General features: G+C 47.1%; 1 protein-coding gene across 5 annotated transcripts in view; it reads left to right on the top strand.

Moving 5' to 3' along the window:
- The window catches only part of EDC4 (enhancer of mRNA decapping 4), a 36,493-nt gene that overhangs the window by 9,565 nt on the left and 6,888 nt on the right, over positions 1 to 20,040 (top strand). For 4 of the 5 annotated variants that reach the window (XM_035898698.1, XM_035898700.1, XM_035898702.1 and 1 more), the window contains 16 exons: positions 218 to 322; positions 1,257 to 1,366; positions 1,946 to 2,029; positions 2,598 to 2,693; positions 3,473 to 3,575; positions 4,045 to 4,225; positions 6,688 to 6,760; positions 7,195 to 7,286; positions 7,946 to 8,142; positions 10,386 to 10,474; positions 11,246 to 11,399; positions 12,143 to 12,606; positions 14,276 to 14,377; positions 15,304 to 15,456; positions 16,835 to 16,871; positions 17,857 to 18,037. In XM_035898698.1, the coding sequence (XP_035754591.1) occupies positions 218 to 322; positions 1,257 to 1,366; positions 1,946 to 2,029; positions 2,598 to 2,693; positions 3,473 to 3,575; positions 4,045 to 4,225; positions 6,688 to 6,760; positions 7,195 to 7,286; positions 7,946 to 8,142; positions 10,386 to 10,474; positions 11,246 to 11,399; positions 12,143 to 12,606; positions 14,276 to 14,377; positions 15,304 to 15,456; positions 16,835 to 16,871; positions 17,857 to 18,037 (2,221 nt within the window). The remainder of the gene's footprint in view (positions 1 to 217; positions 323 to 1,256; positions 1,367 to 1,945; positions 2,030 to 2,597; positions 2,694 to 3,472; positions 3,576 to 4,044; positions 4,226 to 6,687; positions 6,761 to 7,194; positions 7,287 to 7,945; positions 8,143 to 10,385; positions 10,475 to 11,245; positions 11,400 to 12,142; positions 12,607 to 14,275; positions 14,378 to 15,303; positions 15,457 to 16,834; positions 16,872 to 17,856; positions 18,038 to 20,040) is intronic. The other variant, XM_035898699.1, reaches the window with a different exon arrangement.

Below are 20,040 nucleotides of genomic sequence, written 5' to 3'. Positions count from 1 at the left end.
CTTTCAGGCCCTGGAAGGGGCTGCCCAGGGAAGGGGTTGAGTCCCCATCCCTGGGGGTATTTAACAGCCAGGCAGAGTCGGTGCTTAGGGCCAGGGTTTAGTGGTGGGATAGCAGGGTTAGGGGAACGGTTGGGCTTGATGATTTTAAAAGGCTTTTCCAACCCAAACGATTCTGTGATTCTAAATAAACCTCTATGCCCACGTGTTTGTTTTCCAGGCAGAGGTGTGGGATTTGGACATTATCCGAGCGAACAACAGCTCCTGGCCGGTGGAGGTGCCTAGCATCAAAGAAGGCTTCATCATAGTCAAAGGCCACAGCACGGTATAAGCCTCTTCTGCTTTCTTTACTGCCATCACATACGTGATCTCTACAGATCACTTAGGTTTTCTTTGGGTTATAGTGTCTCAGGAGCTGCAGTTCCTAGGACAGTTGGCCATAAAAAACCCAGTTTCTTACCCATCCACACTATCACCCACAACCTACTGGCTATGTGCACACACTGTTGGTGAGTAACCTTTGTTTAAAGAGCCAAGGTGAATATGTAGTCATTTGCTTTGAAAATGGCTCTTGAAAAAACTCGTCTGGGTTTCCAAGGGCCTGTTTGACAACCTGGGCTCTATTGTAACTATTTTGTTGTATCTCCTGGTAAATGGAGCACTTAACACCACAGTGGTTTACTGCTGGGTGAGAAGGGGAAAATTAAACCCAATGCCATCTCTATTCTGTGATTTCCTTAATGAGTACAGTTATATCTGTGAGTACAGTGGACCAGGACTACAGCTGAGTATCCAGTAGGTGATATTTTGAATATGAAATAAACAACTGGAAAGAATCCAATTTTGCTTCTTGAACAGGGTGATGACAGAGTAATCATATCGTTTAGATGAGACAGTTATGATTGTCAAACAATAATGACCTTGAAAAGCCAGATCTCAAAACAAAACGAGCTCTTCTCATAACATGAGTAACAGTAGGAACAGTAGCAGCACAGTCCATTGCACTTAAATTTGCTGTCTGGAAAGGGTGGTGGTTAATATTACAAAAAAAAAAAAAAAACAAAAAAACAACTGTCAATTCTTCTGTGAAGGGTCAAGTTGCCTGGTAAGGTGTCTGTTGGAAATCACTCTGACCACATGTGCTGTTAGGCTGTTAGTCAAATTCCTGTTTGAAGAGAGTGCTCTTTTCTTCATGAAGAGCTATAAAATCACTTTTCCATGTCTTTTTGTTTTGTTTTGTTTTTCCACTCTCTGTGTAGTGCCTGAGCGAGGGAGCGCTTTCTCCAGATGGAACTGTGTTGGCCACAGCAAGCCACGATGGTTTTGTCAAATTCTGGCAGATCTATATTGAGGGGCAAGACGAGCCAAGGTAACTGGAGAACTAGAAAATGAAGGCTCTCGGAACAGGGAGCAGCATTTTCTCTGTTACAGAATCACCTGTGATAGTCTTTCTCAGGATGTTATAAAGATACAGGGTGAATGTTTGTAAAGTAATTTGTTGCAGCAGAGTTGTATCACTGAATATCATGTAGGCTCAAGGTTTGGTGAACTTGGAGTGGAAAAAAAAGCAGAGCTCTGTGTCTGGAAGCAGGAGTTCTGTGCTTTGCACGAGCTGTAGTCAAACTCTTCTGCGCCATCCCTGTAAATGCAGAAAGCTTCTCTGAGCTGTTCTTCTCAGTACTGACTTCTTTTATGTGTTGTGCCCTTGTTAAGACACCAAACCAAATAACAACACATGATTTCTTAGGTTTTTGGGTCACAATCTATGGCTGCATGGGCTGTTATCTCCTTATTTCATGTAAGCCTGTAAACAGCTACAAGTTGATAACACTTGGTGGCTGCTGACTTAATGCTGTCTTTGGACAAGAGCTAATGTGTTCAGCACCTGCCTTATATATTCCTTATTTGCTACTCCCTGCACGCTCAGTCTCTTCTGATTCTTTCTTAGGTGCCTCCATGAATGGAAGCCCCACGATGGTAGGCCTCTTTCCTGCTTGCTCTTCTGTGACAACCATAAAAAACAAGACCCAGAGTAAGTCCCTAATCCTGTACTTGGATTATCAAAGTTCAGTAGTGTCTTCTAACCCTACCTTTGGAGGGTTCCTTGTAACTGCATTGTACTTGTAAAAAAGTTAGTGTTGTGGTAGGAGCAAGTCCTGTCCTCTTTGTAGTCAGTTTTCTAGTGATGGAGAGATAAAGAAGGCTCTGGAGCACAGTATAAAGTTACTTTAATTGTAGTGTCAATTCCATGAAAGCAATGAAAATTTGAAATTGATGAGTCCGTTCAGGTTTGTGGTATGGTCAATTTTAACTGGCCTCTTGTCCTCCAAATTTCTACTGCAGTTGATTAAAAACTAACTTGTTTTGGTTTAGTTTTTAATTTTTATTCTTTCTTCAGGCATTTGTGGCCCTAAGGTTCTTGAGAGCTATGAGAGCTGTAGTGGTTCCTAATCTGCCTCAGAAGCAGAGATTTCTGGGAACTTCAGGACACGGCTGAGCAAAATCAGCTATGGGCAGGTTGTCAGGAAATTTTCTGTGAAACGTCCTTGTGGGAAGCATCAGATCTTCTCTAAGAGAACTTAATTCTGTTGTGCCTGCAGGGTTCCCTTCTGGAGATTTCTCATCACAGGAGCAGATCAGAACAGAGAGCTGAAGATGTGGTGTACCGTGTCTTGGACCTGTCTGCAAACTGTCCGGTAGGTGTTGACATGCTGACTCTCCCAAAGGGTTGGATTTACTCTGATGAGCAACAGATCGTAACAAAGCTCTCCCTTTCCAGGTATAGTGCTTTGCAAAGGTGATCCTTGGTCTCCAATGGAGTCTGCTCTAGAACCAGTTAGAGCCTCCTCCCTTGCCAATCTGACCTATCTGCTGAAAGCTATCAGGGCTGGGACGGACTGTCAGGTCAAGCTTTGGCAAGGCAGGGAGGTTGATCCTTTTATACCGTCTCCTTGGTGTTACCAAGACCTGTTCTCTTCAGCCTGTAGAGCACACACGTACCTGTAGCATGAGGAGAGGTGTTCCAAATTGCACTCCCTGAGAGCTTTCTTCTGTAAAAATACTAGATATTCAGTAACCAGTCTAGGATCAATTCCTCTTACTGATTTTTCTGATTTAAATAATGAGGGGCTGCTACGTTGACAGAGCTTAAGCAAGTTAGATGAGGCTTATTTGCTGAGCCATATAGGTCCAGAAGTTCAAATTCTACTCTGGTCCATCCCTTCACTTGACTTATGTTCCTTGGTTTTACTTTTCTGCTGGTGGATCGTGGCCTCTCTGATCACATACACGTGTAAAGCCACTTCTGAATTGCCTTCTTAAAAGGAGGAGAAAAGGGCATACAGTTATATGTTGTATGGCTGTAAACTCCTTAAGATGTTGGGGGTTTTTAACTAATGCAGTTCCATAGCAGTCATTCTGGTTGTGCTAATCTGCCTTGCTTTCTGCACACACCCCCTCTTCTTTGTGGATCTAGCTTTTCTCCCGACATCTTCAGCTCCATGAGTATTCTTCCCAGCCTGAAGGTCTGCCTGGATCTCTCCGCTGAATATCTGATACTGAGCGATGTGCAGAGAAAAGTAGGTGGTTCATTTTATTGCTGGTTGTGTGGGTAATGGTGACAGGAGGAGAAATGACCATCTGTGTGACTGATCCCACTGCCTAGGTCTAGGATGTGCACGTTAATAGCTAAAAATGCAGAGGTTGGCTTTAGCTATGTCACCATAAGATGACAAACAGTAACAATTCCACTGATTAATCCTGAGGAGCCTTAAGGATTATTTCTTGCCCTACAGTAAAGCTCTCATTTGGAGACACCTGTGCCTGGCACAGAATGACTGAGTTCCTGATCCAGATTGACTCAGATAGGAGCATGCTTATTGTGGTTCCCATGGGTGTTCTGTTTCAAATGTAAATGGTCCAGGCTTTATTCCTCACGTTATTTCCATTGTTCCAAATCTTGTTCGGGTGCCAGGCTTTGCAGTCCACACACACATATGTATGGTCTGCTCTGAAAGCCCAGTGATTTACCGTTTCTGATTCTTCCAGGTCTTGTATGTGATGGAGCTGATGCAGAACCAAGAGGAGGGCAAAGCTTACTTCAGCTCCATCTCTGAGTTCCTCCTTACCCACCCAGTCCTGAGCTTTGGCATCCAAGCAGTGAGCCGCTGCCGGTTAAGGCACACCGAAGTGCTCCCAGCGGAAGAGGAAAATGACAACTTGAGCGTAGGTGGGTGATGAAGAGGATTTGGCTGCTCTGAGATCAGGACTTCTTTCCTGACTGGTTCTGGCTTTCTCGTGAAAGGCTGGCTCACTTCTTCTCTTAGTCTGTATGAAATGTGTCCTGTGCCGCTGGAGTACTTCAGGGAGACGCAGCAGAGTTGGTAACAAGGGACCTTTGGAGGTCGCTGGTCCAAACTGCTGCTTGAAGCAGGACTATTGCTGGTGGCAGATCAGGTCACCTATGGCTTCATCTAGCTGCATGTTGAAGGCCCCCCCAAACATGACACTTCGGTCTCTGCTCTGGTGCCCTGTCCCAGGGCTGCACCCCTTCCTAAAGAAAATATTTCTTAATATTGAACCTGAACCTCCCAACCCAGGCCGTAGCCACAGAAACTCTGCTGAGGTGTTTGTTATTAGGAAAGCATTCCAGTGCTGTGCCTCAAGTGATGGCTTTGGTTAAGGTACAAGATTAGCTGTTTGGTATCCAAGCTGTGATGCTTTCATGATTGCATAACATTGCTGCCCCTAGGAGAATGCAGGGGACAACTTCCTTCGGCGACGAAGGGCTGTGTGTCCCTTGCAGGAGGCTCACAGGAACAAAAGGCTTCTTGGAAGAACTGGCAGGATACATCTCTGTTACTGCTTGCCTGAGTAAACTGTATAATTAAACATCAGAGGTGTGAGCACGTGGTCTGAGAAAGCAGTTGGTTGCTTCTGAATCGTGGTGCCTGAGCTGTGACAGATGTGAGGTCAATATGCAGTCTGAGTTGAGGGAAAGGGTGGGATTCTTCTCCATCACATCTGGAAGGTGTATTCCCAAGTCACAAAGCTTCTTGCAACAGAAATGAACAAGTAACTCTTTTTAGAGGAGAAACGCTTGAGATGCCACCTTCTGGCTATTACTACAATGAATATGATAGTGATTCCTGGGGGGAACTGGCCCATGTAGACATTCTTTGATCGCTGCCTCTCTTCAGCTGTTGGTTTGCTCCTGCTCTCCTACCTTTCTGTTTATAAAATTTGTAAAGATGCTCTGAGTAACATCAGCATATTTCAGTTAAAAAGCTACAGCTGTACAGATAGTCCAGGAGCAATGTGCTTCCCTGTGCCACCTCTTGTACATAATTACAGCTAATTCATGTTGTTGTCAATATTGATGGCGTTGCCCTGAAATGCAGAAGCAAAAATGACGGATACATGTCGCAAGTCAGGAGCAGACTGGGACCGAAGCTTTGGGTCCCTGATTGGTGCTCAGATCATAGAGTCATAGAATGTTTTGGGTTGGAAGGGACCTTTAGAGGTCATCTAGTCCAACTCCACTGCAGGGAGCAGGGACACCGCTAACTAGATCAGGTTGCTCAGAGCCCCGTCCAACCTGGCCTTAGATGTTCCCAGGGATGGGGTCTCCACTACCTCTCTGGGCAACCTGTTCCAGTGTTTCACCACCCTCAGTGTAAAGAATTTCTCCCTTATATCTAGTCTAAACCTACCCTGGTTTAGTTTAAAACCATCACCCCTTGTCCTGTCACAGCTGGCCCTGCTAAAAAGTCTGTCCCCACCTTTCCTATGGGCCCCCTTTAAGCACTGAACGGCTGCAGTCAGGTATCCCTGCAGCCTCCTCTTCTCCAGGCCGAACAAGGCCAACTCTCCCAGCCTGGCCTCATAAGAGACATGCAGATAATTAGGACAGTTTGCATAGGGATGCCTAGTATATTTTTTTTATGGAGAGTTAGGTTTATCTTTTTCCTCAGCCTCCTGAGCTTTGTTAGCAATGAGGCTGATGGAGATCTTGAGTGAGTGTCACCAGTGCTGGCTCACACAAAGTTACTGCAGAGCTCTTCATAACTACAGTTGTTTACAGCCGGGAAGGATGGTGGAGCCCTAGTCTGAACTTCTGTATGATACAAGCTTGTGTGTCTCTCTAAAACATTAACTTAAATACTATGTAAACAAGTCTTGTATAAGCTCATAAATATTTCTCTACAGCACTTGCAGCCCAGCCTTTGCCCACTCTTACTCATGCATATGGGCCAGAAATTGAAGCCAGTGTGTTCTCCTTTCATTATTGGCCAGTGATGTAAAAGGCAACCCAAAAGCCAGGGTGGCTAAACACATAAAATTTAAAAGGGTTTGGCTGCTGAGCACAGTGCTCCCTGACAGACATCCACACTATGTTTGCTCAAGTTGCAGAGCTTTACTTTTTTTTTTTTTTTTTTTTTTTCCTCCCCTCTTCTCTTCGTTGAGGCTCACTTGACCGGGTTTAGTGCAAATTTGGTTGCTGTTGCATTGAAAAGTAAAGGGGGTGTAGGATACACTTTCCCCTAATGGTGAATCTAGCTCTGAAGTGGAGAAGTGATGAAGCTGTATCGCGCTGGTTCTCTGCTGCTGGTTCATCTGCTATGATGTTTTTCTAGGAGATTGTCTGCAGTTTCAATCCATCTTCATATTTTACTTTTGTCTCGTCTACAGAAGGTGCTCAGGGAGCCGGCGCTGTTGAATCGGCAGCAGGTGTGCTGATAAAACTCTTCTGCGTGCACACCAAGTGAGTATGCGTAGCAGCTACCATGGCTAGCTGCCTGTGGTTGTCCTTATCTTGCACTGACCTATAGAAATTTAACTTATCAATTCCTTTTGCTCATAACAAAAACTGCTTGGACCCATAGAAACTTCTTGCAGTGGTGTGGTCAGTATGGCCTTACCGGGAAGTAGCCCTGCATGGTGCTGTGGCAAGCTAGTATTTTTGTCGCCGTGAGTACACAAAGACTTAAGAGTTGTGCTCACGTGTTACGTGCTGGGAAACCTCTTTTGAATACCCTGGGTGGCACAGCTGAATAAGGATCAGCTTCTGCTGCTTCTGTCACGGGTAGAAAACACTAAAGCATATTCCAAGGGAATCGGTTCCGCAAAAAGGAATCTTCTAAGCGTTAGGCTTCTTGGTGATTCATAAGCTCATCCGAGATGCCTGTTTTTTTTCAGGGCCCTCCAGGATGTGCAGATTAGATTCCAGCCTCTTCATAGCCCTGACATGAATGCATCCATGCCTTCCCATGGCACTCATGAAGAATTTGGTGAGCATTTGTGCTAAATCAATCTTCGGTGTTGCTGAGCCTTTAGAGGTTGTTGGGAGGGGGGGCAGCAGGAGAGAGGCTTTGGGTGCCTCTTTGCAATAGAATAGAGTGGTGTCATTGCATAAAGGGTTCTGAATGTGGACTAGCTGCAAAGCAGGCCACTTGATGAGAGCCTGGTGTGAGTATGGGGACACGTTAAGCTAGGAGCACCAATGCTTTGTGCACACTTGAGTTCACCTTCTTGGGTGATTTGGCACTTGTGCCGAAAACTTGATGTTTTAGCTCTCATCAGGTGGAAGAGATTACAGTGACACCAGAGCTTTGGGAGTAGAGGGGGCTGGGCTGTGTGTAGCATGCTCTTCCAGTTCACTCACCATTCTGGGATGCAGCTGTTGAACTGGCCTTGCATTTAGGGAAGAAAGGAAGCTTGGATCTCTTATTATCAAAGCCTGATAACATCCGCTGTTTAGCCTACAGAGTAAGCATGGCACGGGATTTGCCTTGCCCTTAGCTTTGATTAGGTTGTTGCAGGATTTTTGCTTGTCCTTTTGCGATCCAGTATGGCAGGCAATGGCGTAAGTTCGTACTTTGTGGAATTAAAGCTTTAGCTCTTTGGGGAAGTTCCTGTAAAGTGATTTCCTGTCTTTCTCCCTGGGAAGCCTTTCCAGACCACATGGCTGATCTAAGCACAGAAGGGCTGGGATCTGAAAAAGGATCAGTGCATGGCTCTCAGCCAGACCTGCGGCGTATTGCTGATCTGCCTGTACCAGCAGACTTTCTGTCTCTCTCGAATGATGCCAAACCCAAGCTGATGACTCCAGATGCATTCATGACACCAAGTACATCTCTTCAACAGGTAACCGGAGAGCAGCACTGTTACTGGTGGTACGAGCGGTAGCTTTGGGTATTGATGCTTTTGGGAACTTTTCCTAGGCAGTAAGGAATAGGCGATGATAGGCGATGCTAGCTAGCTGGATGCAGAGCATGCAGGAAACTCTATGCATGTAACCAAACTGAGTAAAGCCATGTTGGCACATCTAAAATGCTAAGCTGGCCAAAGCTTGTGTTGCAAGTGCTGTGCTGAGCTGTAAAACTGCTGACATAGCTGTGTTGTGTAGAAATATGGGTTTGCTAAATAACTGTATCTACGCTGGGAGACTGGTTTATACCACGTTGTTTGGGGTTGTGATATAGCTATAATGGAAGAAAATATGCCACCTCTGCATATCCCATCTGATAGGATCCTGCAGGAATGTGTGTCTGAAATGATCAGGTAGGTATATGGGACTGTAACATCTTCTGCATGAGATCTGCAAATTGTCGATCCAGTAGCTCGGTGAGGTTTTTTTGAATCTAACTTGTACAGAAGGCAAGTCTCCTGTGCTTGCACGAGGGATGTGGGTATCGGGAAGCATGTGAAGCACTCCTTGGGATTTGGTGATCTCCGCAAAGGATAGCAAAGTATCCTGTTGAAGAGCCATAAGCAAGCATTTACTCCTCAGCGGAGCTCTGATGGAACAGTCGGAAAACACAGAATTCCTCTTAATGCTCTGTCATGCATGCATGGCCAGCAGCGCATCCTGCACCATTGAGTCCTGCCTGCATTTCTAGAGGCTGTCCGGCACTGACAGGGTGCAGCTATTTAAATCGGCTTGGGTTTCTGCTGCCCCTTCTCGGTTATGCCAACAAGCAGAAGCACAGGAGCTTGCTGTTTCTTGGCCACTCTGCATCCAAGTGTTATGTTAGTTTCTCTTAAACCCATTCAGATATTCTTGCTTTATAACCTGCTTCCGGGCCTCTGTACTGAGTTCATGACTGTCTAGTTTTCTCTATGTGCTTTTAGAATGGGAGTGGACGTAAATTAAAAATTATTTTAAAAAGGGCACCCTTTAAAAAAGGTGATCTGCCATATATTACAAGATATGGATTCCACTGGTGAGAAGCTGTGGTGTCTGTTTTCTCTGCCTTCAGGCACGGTGGAGAGTGCTTGTGAGCAGCACTCCACATACATAGCCTAAGGCAGGGATTCCCCCTCTAAGGGAGGGACATGTGGCTGTCACCACAGCTTGAATGTGTACTAGAGGAGCCTGGGTGAGGATGGGCAGCACGTGGAGGTGTGCAAAAATGGAGTTCGTGCTGAGTTGACTGATGAGATAGAGCCACCCCAGCGATAACTTGGGGAGCAAAGACTAAATTGAACCCCTCCTAAAAGTTTTCCTGTTGCTAGCAAAGTTGCTGAGTGCAGAAGTTACTTATGTGCCTGAGGGTGGGGAGCCTTCCCAGTGCAAAGGTGTCCCAAGGGAGCAGACAGAAGTTGTTGATGTGGCGATGGTTGCACATACAGTTTGCTGCAAGGAGCAGCTCGCTCTTCAGTTTAAACTGTGTAACTGTTCAGTTTAAACCTGGCTTTTCATTGCTACCTATTTCATGGCAGGCTTTTTCCAGCTGGCACCAGCCCCCAGGACCACTGTCGGGTGGACACAGCCTTGAGCTTAGCTCAATCTCTGCTCTCTGCCATAAGCAGTGTCAATTGCAAGAAGCTTGGCCAAAACCGGTTTTCCCAGCTGAGTACTTGTGTGCTTATGTTGGTGTTCTCTGTAGGTGCTTCTTGATAGCCAGAAGCAGCAGCAGGGGCCAGCATGTCCCCCTGCACTCTCTGCTGCTAGCCAGCTGGCTAGATGAACGGTGCCTCTTCTTGTGCATTGGAGCATTCTACTTCCATGTATCAGCAGTGCAGGACCTAAACGCCGTACAGGCTCTGGCCTTGCTAGCGGCAACAGACCTTGACAAGAGCAATCTAGCTCAAAGAACAAAATGGGGGTCTGGTATGGAGCCCTGCAGAATGCCACTTTGTTTTGGGAGAGCAATTGCTCAATAAAACAGGTCGTGGCTCATGTGATGAGGATTGTACTGGGGCTTGCCATCGACCAGCACCTGAGTGCCCTAGCAGTACAACTAAACCTTTTTTCTTTTTTTTTTTTTCTCTATTCCGTCTTCACCAAAGACTCCTTAGGAGTTCTTCTGGAGCCAGCATTCTCAGGTGAAGTTCCGCTGTTGGACTCTTCTGTCACCTCCTGACAGCTGTGTATTTTCTTACAGATCGCTGTATCTCCAGGTAGCAGCGTCAGTTCCCTGACTGCAGTCACAGCCATGAGTAGCACTTCTGTCACGGATGCCTCTATGCCCAGGTAAATAGTGCATATATTAAACACTATATCTGTGGCTGAACTGATACTGTCCTTGAGGGCGGTGCAGAGCTGTAGCGTGTCTTGTAGGAGAGGGGATTGTAACCAGAGTTAGAAATTGGCCTGAGTCCCAGTGTCCCTATACAGGCCACTGTTTGCATCTCTACTGCAGCTTGGAGCATGCCTGTTGTCATCCAAGGGGCCAACAATAGTGTTTCACTTAGGCCTCGTAGGGGTTCTTGCAAAGCAACAAAATGGAGATGCAATAAATGCTTCTCCCAAAGGGCTGTCATTGTTTACAGGTAAGAGAATGCTGCAGGCACCAAGGGCAAGGAGATAATTGGGACTGTTAGGAAAATCTTACTAGTGCCGCAGTGGGTTGGGTTGCATAACAGGCGAAACATTCACTTTTGGGGGCTGAGAAAAGGATAAGGACCTATCCTGTAGCGTCCCATTTATCCCTAAACTCTGTACTGTGTGCACTGAAGTTATAACTGGTCCCATTGACCCCTCAAATTCTAAGAGATTGCTACGCCCATCTTTTTTTGTTTCCACCTGGTATCTCTTTGGGCTGTATGGGGACTAGGAGATGAAGGTGCTAGTTGACAGGGAGTAGCTGACCATGGTGGAAAGTGGAAGGGCTTGGAGAACACTGGTAAGGTTTGGATTGGGCTCCTCCATTGGCCTGTGGATCCCGTCTCCTCACCTTGAGTGTTTGATGCAGATCAATCATTAGGTTGACCTGCTTCATTTGTTTGTGTCTGTCTTCTGCAGGGCATCGGAAGACTTGACTGTGAGCCCAAAGATGCAGCTGGACACCAGCCTCACGCTGAGTAGCAGTAGCAGCAGTCTCCAGACTAGTCCTAGGAGCCATTCGGTTCTTATCCCAGGCCTCCCTGACAAGCTAACACCAAAGGCACCCGTTCCAGTAAGGCTCCAAATGCTGCTCCCTTCTTTCTCCTCGTGGGCCAAGGGACCTCTCTGTACAAGCTGAAATTAGAGTTATGTGGATTTTAACAGGGCCAGCATCTGACCATTGGAAAACACAGGTGCTGGCACAGATCTGCAGCCAGGTTTGCCTGTGTTAATGGAACCTGACCTCATGTAAAACAGCATATCTGAAAACTAGAGACAGCTCTAGCTTGTGTTGCCACTACCATGGTGGTTGGATGTGGTCAGCCTTTGTGTTAGGAGACAGCGCTACCTGCAAAGGTTTCTTCCTCCCTGTTGGTCTGACAGGTCTGAAACAATCATTTCCTATTCCTAAATTTTTCTCTCCAGGTGTGATGTAAAACAGATTGTGACCAAAGCTTGGAATTGAAATAAGCTTTCAGTCCAGGAGATATTCAATGTTAGAACTAACTTTTTCACTAAAAGAGAAGGGGTCCTGGAGCAGAGCAGGGAGGTAGAACTGGTGTTACGTTTTCTTTTGAAAGTGTGTTCAAACTAGCACTGGCTGAAGTGTGGTGTTAGCCCAGCTGAGGGTCCATTACAAGTCTCCGTCTGCTGAACAGAGTGGGGGCACGGGGATTGCATGAGGAGAGGATACAGCTGGCTATTTCCAGAGGTGGTTGGTGTAAGGTGCCAGGGGTTCTTGGGGTGTATCTGCATTACCCTGAAGGCTCTTGTTTGACTTTTTTTTTTTTTTTTTTAAATATTTTTTTTGTTCAGATCACTTCAGGAAACCCCTCTCTAGCACTGGAACTGCAGGAGGTAGAGCCCTTGGTGGTGCCCCAAGCTTCTCCCACCCGCGAGCGCTCGCCAGATGTCATTTCCTCTGCTTCCACAGCCATGTCCCAAGATATCCCAGAGATTGCTTCCGAGACCTTGCAACGCAGCTTTGCAGCAGCTCCATCTGGGCTACCCACGGAGGTGCTGGAGCCCAGTCATCATGCAGACAGCATGGCATCCGCTGCCTCGGCCTTGCATTTGCTGTCTCCCAGGAACCGGCACAATTCAGAGCACAGCCACCACTCTTTGGACATGCCTCCAGTGGAGGTGGACAGACTAAATGCTCCATCTTTACTGGAGACTGCTTTAACTCAGGAAAATGCATCTTCTGACAGTGTTGTGAATCAGCCGTGGCCAGCAGCTCCTGACATAACCAGAGAAACCAGGAACAGCATGGCAGACAGGTAATCGCTTGGGTTTGTCTTGCTTAGGGCAATTTCTTTGCACTTGCCAAATTGCTAGCTTGGTGAAAAGCTCTTATGTTGTGATTAAACCAGAGCAGTTCTCCATCCCTCCTTTCGTTAAAGGATTGGATGATTCAACCTTCTTGTGTGCTTGTTCTGTGTATGCTGTGTCCTGAACTTCCTAGGCCAGCTCTAACTATTTGTGCTCTCTGATACCCCTTGCAGCATAAAAGATCTCTGTTAAGAAGGTGAAAAGTCTACTTTATTGGCCTTCATGTTCACCTGGGAATGGAGGCTTGAGATGTTTGGGTTTTTTTGTTTTGTACTCTGGAAATAAAACCAGTACAAGCTACATTCTGCCCCAGGTTATGCCTTCCTTTTGTTGAAAAGAATCAATTGGCACATAATTGACAGGTTTGATTATAGGTTAATTTTATATCTCTCATCTAGAATTGGCTCTGTGCGGCTAGCATTATAAGTAAAGTACTTCAAAAGTCAGAAAATTAATGGCAACGTCTCTGTGGAGCAGGCACGCAGAATGGGGCAACAGCCCATATGCCTGCTTACCGGGAGCAAACTGTTACACTGGGATTCATCACAGAATTAGTGCCCCTGTCTTGTAGTGGGATGGGAGCAGCGAGATGCATCTGGCACCTCCAGAGTCTGTCTAGGCTAGGGCTGCGTGCACCGTGGGAGCCTGCAAACCCCTTCCTTTTCAGCAGGCCTAGCAGGCTGAGAGTGTCAGTGTTGTGCCTCAGACCAGGGCTGTTCCTTTCCACCAGAACTGCAAGAGAAAGGCCTCACCTTGTGCCTCCACACCTGAGAATGCTGCTTCAGGAAACGGTCTCCATTCTGATGGCTCTGGGGAGGGCACTGAGGCTGTGTCTGCGCAGTCAGTTTGCTTTTGCTCATAATTTGAAGTTGAGAAAATACTTTTATAGGAGTTCGCAACTCACTCAATCCCTCTCTGTCTTTGAATTCTTCAGGACTTCTCATATCAAAATATTGGATCAGATATCTCTGGATCAGAGAGATTTCTGTTCTCCTTTTACATCCTAGCTCAGTCAAACTATCAGCCTACATGAAAGTAACAAGTGCTCACTTCCGTCTAAAGATCTTCCTGCAAGCTGAGTTCAGCGAGACCTCGTTTACATCTTAGAAGCACGTGCAATTTGCTTTCGAAATCTTTATGAAACTTGGAGTGGGTTCACCGTTACAATTCTGTTCTGTCTGGTAGAGCTACCCCATCAAATTCACACACTTCAGGCACTTGAAAGAACTGACAAGCGCTGATGATTTTTGTCCCGGTGATCAATATTACTCAAGGAAAACCAAACCCAGGATGATGCTATTCATTCAAGTACTGCCCATTTTGAGTAGTGGCTTACCTGTCTCGCATGAATGTTCTTGGTTAGTGCCCAAAGCATAGCTGAGCTGCTTCTCCCTTCCTAAGGCCCCCAGAATAATGCATGGAGAATTTTGAGTATTTAGCACCTCTGAGCAACACCTGCTGCTTTCTGGATCTGTGCAGATCGTTTTTTGTTTGGTTTAGACCTTCTATCTGGATCTCTCGTGAGAAGTGGAGTGAGCAAATACCCAAGCTGAAAGAGACTTTCATGATAGTGCTGTCTTTTTTTTTTTTTTTTTTTTTTTTTTTTTCCTCCTCTAGCCCAAGGGATGAGGTTGAAGAAAAGCACAAGAGCTCTTCCTATCATCGACACAGCTACCACCTGCTGCAGCATGACAGCCAGGATGCTAGTGCAGAACAAAGGTACCAGAGCGCTCAGCCCCCTCTCTTGTCCTGCATGGACTCAGTTCAGGCTACATTTGTGCTTCTGTCCCCAGTGAGCCTTCACGTGTGGGGTGAATGCCTTTGCTTTGTCTCCTGACTTAACGTGTGTGTGCAGTCCAGCTTCCGTAATGTCCTGATGACTTCAGCTGACCGAGCATGGACCAAGTTTGGTTTAATTACCAGTGAAAACTTATTATGGGGCCAGATTCCAAATACTGTGCCTTAGATGAGACAGCAGGGGTATCTCAGGAGTTAGCTTCTTGCTTTTGACATCTTTGCTCCCTCATGAGCCACTCTGAAGCGCTGTGGGCACATTCTGTGTGCTTGGCAAGCTCAGCCCTGTTTGACAGCTGAAGGTTCCTTCACAACCCACACTTCAATTCAGACTGAAACATGCAGCCTGTATTGGATGGCTGATCCACAGCTGAAAGACTCCAAGGTACCGAGGATCACACGCTTCTTAGGCTCAACCCAGTTCTCCTCTGTTCCTTCAATACTTGCTGCGCTGAGTGTTTTCTGTCTGTAAAGCCATAAGGATACACTGTGCTTGGGTTCCCTGCTGGGTCAGCATCACATCCCAGGGCTTAGGTGCTGGTGTGTGTATGCAGCGAGAGCAGGCACTGTTCCCCACACTGCCTGAACCCCAGTGGTCCCTAAGGCAGAGACCCTTCAAGCCTTGTTATGCAGCTCTTGAGCTCAGCCTGAGCAAATCTGGATCAAAACAGAGTGGCACACGCTGACCTCTACAGTGGTCCTTGTGTTAAAGAACAAGGTGGCGGGCATCCTTAGCTGCGTGACTCTGGCTGTGTGTGAATGAAGAGCAGAGTGTGAATCCCCTCCCCTTAGCGAAGGCTAACGCTATCCGTATTGCAAGTGACGTCCTCTCCCCTGCTGTTCCTTCATAGTGACCATGATGATGAAGTTGCAAGCTTGGCTTCTACATCAGGTGGATTTGGTGCCAAAACATCTACGCAGAGGCTGCCTGTGAAGGACTGGAAAGCCAAGGCATCCCCTCGGGCTTCCCCAAAGCTAAAGCGGAAGGGCAAGAAAGATGACGGGTACGCTGGGCTTGCCAGGATACAGGTGGCTGTGGGACAAGCTGTGCTGGGCCACAGCACAACATAGCCATTAGCAGCGCAACTAGGGCCTGAGGCTGGGCAGCGGCCAAGTGCTCCCAACCCTCGCCCCATTTTGCAAATGGCAGTAACCCCACAGAAGGTGTTGCTGGTTACTCAGACAGCTGACTGCCACTTGGGGGTATGGGAGTTGGTTCTTCACTTCCTTTCCAGCTGGGACTCAAAATCCAAAGTATAGCCTGGGCTTCAGATGTGTGGAAGGTAAATCACACATTATGGGGGGACGCTGGATCCATTTGCTGGTTTCAGTGAAGGCTTCCTTGGAATTGTGATGCTGTGAGTGTAGTTTAACACAGCCTCCATTTCCAGTTGGCTTCTGAACGCTGGCACAGTGCCCTCGTTCAACAATATCTCTGGTTTGTTACCTGCTTGCTGCTTTTGCGTGTTTCTAAACATGCCTGTGTGAACATCTTGTAAGTAAAACTGATGTCTAGAAAGGTCTGCCCATGGCAAATTAGACCAACCTGGCTGCATTAGTGTGAGGAAAGCAGCACAGCTTCTGCACGGGGCTTTCTCCTCTTGTGTTCCAATAGCTTCGTGGTTTGAATCTGGCTGAATTACAGCAAAGATGGGCCATGGCATTAAGTTTCTGGCTGTGATCCTGTACTGTGATGTGGGACCTCTGAAATGAGCCTCTTGGCCTCTGAAATGACTTTCATTTTTCTGCCTGTCCTTTTAAAGTTGCTGAGTGGATGCTGTCGGAGAACAACAAATGTTTGCTTTCCTTCTGGTAGCGTTTGAATATTTGTAGATCTGTGACTTGGATGGAGCATGCGATAGGAGTGGATCAGTTCGGTGTTTTTCTGTCTATGCTGGGGTGCATCGCTAGTTTCTTCACCTTGAGAGCTGGAATCATTCCAGATGATTTGAATTAATTAATTCTACATTTAGCAAATGAGTACTTGGGTTTTCTTTGTGAAATATGAGGAGACCTTCAGAAGTGGTTTGGCAAAGCCTTCCCTAGGTTTGAATTTGGACAAAACTGAAAAATCGGTGTGTATTGTTCTTTGTGATGGTCCTCATTGAGACTTGGTTCAAATCTCCCCCCTGTGAAGGGACCAGTCTGTAGGAACTTCAGGGCCTGTGGGTAGCGCAGATGACGGCATCACAGTGCTGTAAGGGCTGGGATTTCGTCACCTTCCTGCCGCTCTTTGTGTTATACTAGGCAAAACCGAAGTATGAGCTGGTGTGTAGAATTTAAAGCAACTGTAAGATGTGTGATCTGTTTTGGCAGAAGACCTGGATAAATAAGAGCAGTTAATTGACATAATTGGATTGCTACTTTTTCCATCTGTTCCAGGGATGTGAACCAGTCACCAAGATCATCTAACAACCAGGTGAGTCAGAGCTGCTCTGCTGTCTGTCCCAAGGGTACGAGGCTTCAGCTCTATTTACTCTTACTAAAGACCTGAGAGAAAGTTCATCCCAGTTTCCTGAAGCACCGTGGGCCCCCGCTGAGCCTGAGCAGGCTGCGCTGGGGCTTGGCTTTGCTCTGTTCTCTGACTCGTGCAGCAGAGAGGGAGCTGCTCAGTGCTGTCCAGGCTGATGGCTCCCTTCTCACCTATCGATGCACATTTCTGTGCTCTCCCAAGCCCCGTATCATCCAAGATACTACCACTCATTTCCTCTTCCCTGCTGCGGTGACTCGCTGCATCGGCAGCAGGAGAAGCTGTTCCCAGCCAAAGTAAGGGTCATGGTGGGACTGGCCTGTTGGAATTTCTTGTCCCTGTTGATAGTAACTTCATATCTGGTACCAAATGCTCTCAGCCGAGTTGCATACGCTCCTTAAACTGCTCTTGATACATGTGCCTTCTTTAGATATTTTGAGCAGGTGAAGAGACAACAAACTATAAAGGTATACTCCAGTTGTTTGGTTATTGATAAATAAGTGAAAGAGCCGCAAAAGTGCTCTAGGAAACATCCTTCTTATGCCACTGGTCACACAGCTCTTTCATAAGTGTTTGAGGTCATTATTTCCATTCGGAGGCCTAAACACACTCTCTCAGTACCTGGCTAAAAGTGAATAGGATATGTTTTCTTCTGTTTTCTTTTAGATGCCAGAGCTTTGAAGGCAGTCCTGAATCTCACCAGTTGATATTCTAAGCAACCATTTATGAATTCCCTGTAGGAACTTCATGTACCTTGCCTTAGCAGTTTATTTCTTGGGACGAAAGTCTTAGAAGTAGACATTATGCTGGCCCTGTGTTCTGCTTTGTGTGCTACGCTGCAGTCCTAGGCACAGGGGTTGATTTAATACCTAGCAGAAAACTTGACTGACTTCCGATCCTGTTAGAGATGAATGCTTGTCCTCTCCCTGCATAGGTGACACCAGAGTTCCAGGATGAGCTGATGTGCATATTGAGGAGCCAGCAGCGGGAGCTCTCTGAGCTGCGTCAGAACCAGATGGAGCTGCTGCAGAGGCTCACGGATCACCTTGATGCCATTCAGAGCTCCCTTATGGGCCATGTGGAGAGGGTGATTGACTCCCAGCAGGAGCAGGAGCGTATCCTTGTTTGCAAATGTTGCACGGCAGTTAAGGATTGGAGGCTGCAAGGCAGACTGGAGACATGAGGAAGGCTCAAGGATCTTGGTAGAGGCTGCCCCTGGAATGCTGGGTTCAGGGTTGGGCCCCTGACTCCCAGAAGGACCTGGAGGGCTGGAGCATGTCCAGAGAAGGGCAGGGGAACTGGGGTGGTTGAGCCTGGAGAAGAGGAGGCCGAGGGGAGACCTTATCGCTGCCTACAACTGCCTGACAGGAGGGGAGAGCTGGAGGGCGTCGGGCTCTGCTCCCAGGGAACGGGTGATGGGACGAGGGGAAACGGCCTCAAGTTGTGCCAGGGCAGGTTTAGGTTGTACGTGGGGAAAAATTCCTTCCCCGCAAGGGCTGTCAGGCCCTGGAAAGGGCTGCCCAGGGGAGGGGTCGAGTCCCCATCCCTGGGCATATTTAAAAGCCAGTCAGACGAGGTGCTTAGGGCCAGGGTTTAGTAGTGGGCTGGCAGGGTTAGGGGAACAGTTGTGCTGGGTGATCTTAAAGGGCTTTTCCAACCTAAATGATTCCATGATTCTATTCTATGATTCTATGATAGGTAGCATGGGCCATAGGTGCAGTAAAATTGCCTGGCTGCAATACAACTATTTCTGTTCCTCTCTATCCACTTCTAAGGGCAAGAAACTCAGAAATAGAACCAAGAAGAGCCAATAGTTTCTTCATGCCACTAAATATTCTAGTTACCCACTGAGACTGTAAGCACTGCAGTGCTGCAGTAGACTTGAGGTGCACATAATACATGATCCTACGTCAGGCTGTGACCAGCTGCACAAAAGTAGTTACAGCATGATCCTCTCCTTCCTCTCCTCCTTAAGGCAAGCCAGTACTCGCAGCAGAAATAGCATCTGGCTGCCATGCTGCATAGCCAAACACAGAGTTATCTTGTCTGTACCCATATATATATCTCTGGCCCACAGGTCACAGAATGGTTTGGAAGGGACATCAGGAGATCACCCAGTCCCACCCCCCTGCTCAGGCAGGCTCACCCAGAGCAGGGTGCACAGGACATCGTCCAGGCTTTGAATAGCTCCGGAGAAGGAAACTCCACAGCCTCCTAGGCAGCCTGTGCCAGGGCTCGGTCACCCTCAAAGTCAAGAAGTTCTTCCTCCCGTTCAACTGGAACCTTTTCTGCTTCCGTTTGTGCCCATTGCCCCTTGTCCTGGTGCTGGGCACCACTAAGAAGAATCTGGCTCCGTCCTCGTGACACCCACCCTTCAGATATTTGTACATCTTAATGAGATCCCCTCTGTCTTCTCTTCAGGCTAAACAAGCCCAGCTCCCTCAGCCTTTCCTTGTAGGGGAGATGCTCCAGTCCCCTCATCATCTCTGTAGCCCTCCTCTGAACTCTCTCTCCTTTTTGACTGTCAGGCTGATATTTTCATAGCTACTTCAGAGCGCTCTCTGCTGAAGTTCAGAGTCTAGAGCTCTATTGTAATATTATTTTGTCGCTATCTGCACTGAATTTTGTCAGCAGCTGAATCGTCTTTTCGCTGTTTGTTTTGTTGGGGGATTTGTTTGTTTGAAGGTGCACATGCATCTCTGTCTGTTGGCTCCTTCAGAGAGCTGGGTTGCTTCGTGAGGTATGACTACCTTTTATTAAGCCTGTGTTTGCTCCCACACGCTCTATCACTTATGTCCAGCAATTCCATCCTGTAGAAGCGTTTTGACTAATTTGCTTTTTAAGGATATTGGGCTTCTTGGTTTCTGTAGTGGTTTTGCCTGGGATAATTTTCTTCCTAGTGGCTGGTACAGTGGTACATTTTGGATTTGTGAGCAAAACAACGTTGATAATGCGCTGATGTTTGTGCTGTTGCTAAACCCTGTCAAGGCCACTGCTGTTTCTCATGCCACTCCACCAGCAAGCAGTCTGGGGGTGGGCAAGAAACAGGGAGGAGATGGAGCCAGGACAGCTGAGCCCCGCTGACCAAAGGGATGTCCCACGCTATATGACGTCATTC

This window comes from Egretta garzetta, unplaced genomic scaffold (assembly GCF_000687185.1).
Source record: "Egretta garzetta isolate BGI_Z169 unplaced genomic scaffold, ASM68718v1 scaffold27, whole genome shotgun sequence".
Taxonomy (NCBI): Eukaryota; Metazoa; Chordata; class Aves; order Pelecaniformes; family Ardeidae; genus Egretta; species Egretta garzetta.
Note: the sequence above shows the minus strand (reverse complement) of the source record. Positions and strands in the feature narration are given on the sequence as shown.